This window comes from Pleurodeles waltl, chromosome 1_1, assembly GCF_031143425.1.
Source record: "Pleurodeles waltl isolate 20211129_DDA chromosome 1_1, aPleWal1.hap1.20221129, whole genome shotgun sequence".
NCBI lineage: Eukaryota > Metazoa > Chordata > Amphibia > Caudata > Salamandridae > Pleurodeles > Pleurodeles waltl.
The window spans coordinates 59,630,728-59,637,202 of record NC_090436.1 but is presented as its reverse complement, the minus strand read 5'-3'; the positions used below and the strand labels follow the sequence as shown (position 1 = coordinate 59,637,202).

At 41.7% G+C, this 6,475-nt stretch overlaps 1 protein-coding gene across 3 annotated transcripts in view; it reads right to left on the bottom strand.

The window, feature by feature from the left end:
* Positions 1 to 258: 258 nt before the first annotated feature.
* Positions 259 to 6,475, bottom strand: part of ATOSB (atos homolog B) — a 316,423-nt gene continuing 310,206 nt past the window's right edge. For all 3 annotated transcript variants that reach the window (XM_069212482.1, XM_069212498.1, XM_069212490.1), the window contains one exon: positions 259 to 5,485. In XM_069212482.1, the coding sequence (XP_069068583.1) occupies positions 5,332 to 5,485 (154 nt within the window). In that variant the 3' untranslated portion in view covers positions 259 to 5,331. The remainder of the gene's footprint in view (positions 5,486 to 6,475) is intronic.

The window sequence follows — 6,475 nt, the reverse complement described above, 5'->3', positions numbered from 1 at the left end:
CAAAAATGCCTTTCCAATCGAAACTCCAACCTAACCATGTAATACATATTTATTCTACAGTGCAAGGCATGCAATGTGAGGCAGACATTCTCTTGGGTTACTGGGATCCATTTGACATGTACCCGCATCAATGCCCAGTTTTGTGTTTTGTAAGGAATTTAAAAACCAACAAAAGAAAAGGAAAATGGCAGCTTCTTTAGCGGTCTCGGTATAACGGGGTTGCAGACATTCTATCAATAAAAAGCCTTTGACACAAAACACAATTTTCACTTTAATATTTTACATCATTTTCTATTGCTTGAATCGTGTAATTCTTATAAACAAACAGCAGCACATTTTAAATCGTACAGGAAACAAAGGGTTAGGGTCAGGGATGTCTACAGAGCTGGAACACTTGAGAGATGTGACACCAGTCAGAGCTAGGCCAGCAAATGAATAACAGTAGAGCCACACTGTAATCAGTAAATACTTGAAAAGTTGAAACACGAGCTGAGTCAGGGGAATCCCGCTGCATTGCACCATTGTCGTCGCCGACACAGGCTACAGCTCTGGGGTGTTGATCAATGCTTTTATACAGCGCCCCCTCATGCTCCACCCAAGGTCCTGCATGAGCAATGTCCCCAACACTTTGCCTGTTAGCACTGTAATCCACGCCCCTCACCTTCAGGCAAACATTCAGGTATGCACCCTGGCTCAGCTGCCATCACTGGACATTCACTTGAAACAGACAACACATTTTAAGGGTCCACAGTGTGATGGAATAATGTCAGGGTTAGAGAAGAGTTTATTCTAGGATGGGTTAGAAGTTGCTCAGAGGTGAGCGATCGTTCCCAACATGGAGTGAGGCAGATCTTGGCCCAACACTGGAAGATATCAGGCTTCATCATCTCTGTGGAGTCAAGTCACAGAAGCAGCAAACCTGACCCTCACAGCTCTACAATGGTTGTGCAATACTTCAGGTAGGAGACCAGTGTCTCTCAGGCAGTTCATCTTAAGAAGGAAGCTCAATCTAGGCAGCAGTTCCAGCCCTTTGCCCTAAATCAGGGTCTCATTATCTCCGCATGGAGATTGATGCCAAGTGAAACAGCTTTTTGGAAAATTTTGGCCTATCCCATTTCAAACATCCAACACATTTTATAGCTTCTATGTGCAACTGAAGAGCATAGCAAGCAACAATATAATGCTTTGTAGTGGAACCATTAGTGCTACTGTGAGACAGTGAGAGGGGTTAGAAAGAAAATGAACAATTCCTTGATGTAGGATTCCTTCAAGTTGGAAAACCATTCTTACGTGATGTGCAAACAACCGACCAATCTTTTGGAGTTCACATTATTTATATAGGGAAGACAGTTCTAAAACCCCAGGGCAACAAAAACGTGAACCACTCGGTAAGAGACCTTTCTGATTGTTCGGTGCAATTACACTAGTAAGCGGAGCAAAATTATATTTTTTTAGGATGGAACAGATCATGCTCTTATAAGCTTGAATACATACCAAGGAAGGTTATAAGGTATAGGATCTAAAAATTAGCAACCGCTTTACAGCAGTCTGTCGAAGGCGGTCTAGTTGTAACCTTAACTAACAACTCCAAACTCAAAGCCAGACCCTTTTGTGCTCCCTCACAGGTACAGAAGAAAGACAGCCAACGCAATGCCAAACCCAAAGTCAACATAAACCACGAGGCTAGTGAAAAGTTCTTTCAACTGATCAGTGCCTTGCCACGCACAATCTGCACGTTATATAAATATTTAACTCTTGCCAATCCACTGAACATGACCACACTAGGTATTAATTCATTCAGAGAACTGATGAGGCAGTTGGAAGCTCCACACATACCTGAAAACTGCGCTTCGAGAATTTATCAATGAACCCAAAATACATATGCACTATCTTGATTTCGTGGGGCTCAAGGGAGAAAGTTGAGGAAAAACTATGGGAGCTACTAAGATGACTAAAGCACCCATCACATTACGTAAAAGGTAAAGGGCAAACTTGTGAAGGCTGTCTGGTAAATTGAGTGTCAACAATAACAAAGAAATGGCCAAATAAATGTTCCTGGAAGTTGTAGCAGAAATGACAGCAAAAGTGTGACATGCAAAACCAAAGAAACACTGAACCCAGGTGAGAACAGAAGACTCCTCTGTGAGCATGAGCCCCTACAGGTTACCAGCAATGGGGGGCTTGTCCACTGGCTACTGAAGTAAATTCGCTTGGAGCAGATAGACCCCTTGTTAGTCTATTCACAGTCCATTCACTCTACATAAAACAGACTGATGTTGCCTCCCATGTACCTGTGCCCAAACAGGACTCGAGTATGAAACCAAAAAGCACATCCTGGTGTCTCGTCAACATGCCCCAGTGTGAGCTGTTCATTTATTTCAATACATTTATAGTCCCACCATTAATGGTGTCAGCACAGTACAGAAACCCTTGACAACCGCTACTTGCTAGCCCTTCTTTAAAGCCTTGTCAACTTACTCATGGTACTGTGAATAAACCATAAATGGGCCGGCCGTCTTACGCCATGTTATGGACACTATGGATAACACAACGACCAAAGTATCTGCCATCTGAGGTATTTTCAACAAATCTTAAACTAGAACCACTTCCATAGATTAATTGGCTCAGTGCTGATCACAGTCATTCCATCATCGTCCTTATTAAGTGTACAATGACTAAAGAATTAGACTACTTGTGAGATTGTCTCTGTATATTATCCCAGACAATAAATGTATTGACAAACATATCTGATCATTTAAGACATTGAGAAATTATTGTAACCATGCCCAAACACCTGCTGGTGTCCAAATAAAAAATGAGGGTGGGGACTTCATTAGTGCTGAAGACATCTACAACATATCAAAACCCAAAGAATCCATCAATGCCAGATGATCCTCTTTCTAATAACTTTGTTAAGTCAGATAATCTGCAAGTCAACCTACCTGCAAAAGGCCAAATAGTCATTCTATAGATGGCATTGTACTTATGTCATAACTCTGAGTGGAGCCTCAAAGACTAATCTTTGTACCATTGTATGTGTCCAAGCCAAACCCACGTAACACCATACCGCCTGGACATTAAAGCGTGGCAGATCTAGCCAGTCATTTCTGAATAGTAATTTTAGCCTACTACCCGATGACCAACCTCTGCGACCAGTTAAGGCACTGCCATTGCTCTGTAACCCTAGCCAAACCACCAGTAACTTAACTGTCAGAATCTTCATTTTACTATAGCTGTTGCCAGATCTCCAAACTTTCCTTGTAACAAAAGCCGTCTTACAATCTTTACCACAACACAAACTGCCGGAACATAATGCTGTAAAACATATTATGACCTACTGTATCCGTGATTAAACGCCCTGTGACCCACAAACTGTCTCACCAAATTTACGATTCATGTCTTGTAATCATGACAAATTCTCCCTGACGTGTACGGCTGTTGACAACACCTATGTTGCAACCCTCAACAAAGCACAAAAGACACAACAACTGTCAGACTTCTGATGTCGCCTTAGCTTGTTGCACTTGAATTAGTTTCTAAAATTTAATATATAGCAGATTATGGTCGCCAGCCTAGTAGAATTTACTACCGGACTTTTTTGCACTGACCGAATGCTTAACAAGGACAACGATACCTGGGGAAAGTTCTAACAATGATATTGGAGAGATAATGACCTGCCAGAATTAAAGTGGCCTTTGAATGAAAATTTGACGTGAAGAGATAGTTGCTTTCTAAATCGAAAATGCCCTTTGAATTAAACCTTGCTGTGCTTTTAATGTTATTAAAATTTACTGTTCCCTTTTTTCCATAAATGCACATGAAATTGTGCTTTATAGTTTAAAATTACAATGAACACATCAATTCTGGAAGAAAAAAAACAAAAGGACACGCCATTTCACAGTGATGGCTGCTTGTCATCCTGCTTTACACTTGATGCATGTGATGCAACAAATTCATCAGAAACTGGAAACTCTGTTTTTGGGGTCTTGTGAGGGTTTTGTATTTGGGAAATTAACATAAAACTTTAAGAGCAAATTACCACAACTAAGCTTGTGTAGGCAAAGGAGAAGGCATACTTGAAAATGCAATTACCCTGCCATTTTAGTACTAAACCAATACCACCCAAGAGGTCCCTCACTACCTTACCCACCGTCCCGGCCCCCCGAAATATTAATGATGTTTGAGCTCTCAGGCATCCTAGCCACAACACATCGATTTTCAAAGCTGAGAGGAAGCTAATCTTATGCTGCTCTGTGAGCAATGGATCATTTTCCACTAGACTGGACCAGATGAAGTCTTTGCACGGCAGGAGAAGAAACATTTTAATTTAACATAAGATTTTAGAAGTATGCAAGTCAAGTCTTCCAAATAAGAGCTCACTGATCTCGGTTGTCAGGTCATCGGTCCAGATACTCTCAAAAGGTCAGGGAGCTTTGCCAATAGAGAAATAGAGGACTTGTAGATACGTGTGTTGAAAAGTTTAGGCATCCAGATCTTAAAAATTTGCTTGATAAAACAAGAGGCCAAGCAGAGAAGTATAATACATGGAAAACGCGATATGAAATAACCATAATCTGAAATTCCGCCTCATGATGATAGACCATTTAATGATATTTGGGCTCTGAAAACCTTGCTACCCAGCTAGATGTTTACACACTGACCCGTACAGTAGGGTTCTTATCCCAACAACTTCCTAAGCATGGACAGTGTGTATGTAGCCCTAGAACGAGGCAGGCAGAGGAGCTAGATGTTGAGGGGGAAAAGGCCGGAAAGGAAGCACGTCCCTGTACTGTGCAGTAAATACCAAAAAGGATGGACAATGTAGGATGTAGGCTACACTTTGTTTTTTTAAATAGTGAAAATAATAATAAAAAAAACAAAAAACAAAATAAAAAGAGATTCACTTCATATCACTGATCCAGACAGATGTATGATTAGATTGTTTTGAAAAATAAATAAACAAAAAAAAAAACACAGAACGGGCTTCCAGGTCAGGCTGCCAGGTTTCGGGATCAGTCCACAAACTGCAACGAATAGGGCTCAATTATTAAGACGATGTTCGGGTGAGGCTTCCAGGTAAGATCTGCCCAGACTGCTGCCCCCGGTGGGAGGGAAGGGGCATATGCCATGCGTCGGCCGAAGGATGTTGGAAGAGATTGAAGGAATGGCAATAAATAATTCCAATGTGCGTGGCTCTCAGCGTTGGGTGCTGTGCTGCTTTAAGGGGGTCTACTGGGGTCTCAGTCTCTGGATTGGGGTCTCACAGTTTAGTTAATTTCCCCCACAGTTTTAAGAAATCCTTTTTAGTCTGTGGTGAGGGATCTCCAGGGGTCACATCCTGGGTGAGTACTTGGGGTTTCTTGGCATCTCGGTGAACGACTTGAGCTCATAGGGGATTCCAGAATCCACCTCAATGGACTTGCGGGAGAAGAGCAACCTGATATCATCATGAAGGTAGATTTTCCCAGACTTAGACTTCTGAAACCTGGTGAAGAAATTAGAATCACAGTGAGATGGGCTGACTTAGAAGCAGAGTCAAATCCTAGCTCTATGAACATTTAAATCAAAACCACGCATAGCAGTAACATTGGGTAAGAGATATGGCACGTGGAAAGTAATGAACAATACACAAACAGCGTCTCTGTCCCAGACTGAGTGATGTAAGTCATTATTGAAAACAAAACAAGAATTTGTAGAAAAGTTCTCCGATCTCTTAAGTCTTCTGTTTTAAAAAAACATGCTACTCACCTGAAGTTGGAGGGCGGGTCAATATGCGCTAAATAGAGTCATTCTGAGATGGTGAACAAAAACTGTGCTACAGCTGTGGCCTAGTGAAGCTAAACGTGCATTTGTTGTCAGCCATTGTTACAGTAGTTCCAATCCATACATGTGGCACCGCTCTTCTCTGCTGAACACATGAACAGAACCTCAGCTGGGCCTAACCCGCAGAGAAGCAAGACTTAGCGGGTAGCTGAAGATGAAGGAGGTTAGTAGAAGCGGGTAGCAACAGTCACAATTTAGGCAAACAATGTTTTGCAGGAGGTCTGCCCAAATAGCTAGCGCTGTCCTTTACCCGGTGTCCAAGAAGCGCAGTAACCCACATTGCTGCCCTACAGTCAACGAGTTGTACGTGCATCCGTAACTAAACCTTCATTAGCTCAGAGTGGCCGATAGATTAATTATCATTTGGAAACGTGCAAGACTGTTCAGCTGGCAGTGATTCAGAGATTTCAAGGTTTAATAATGCATCAGTCCCCTTGGCACAAAAAGCTAAAAATGAAAAACTCGAAGGTTGGCTGATGAAAAGGCTCTATGATAAAGAAAGCCATCTATAAAAAGAACCTTCTTTCGAGCTTTTGTAAACTAAATTAAAATAATGAGAGTTCCAAAATCTCTGGTGAAGAGATTTCTGCAACAGAGATGCTTGCAATTAAGTATGAATTTAAGTATGAATTGAGTACAGTCTCAAGCCCTG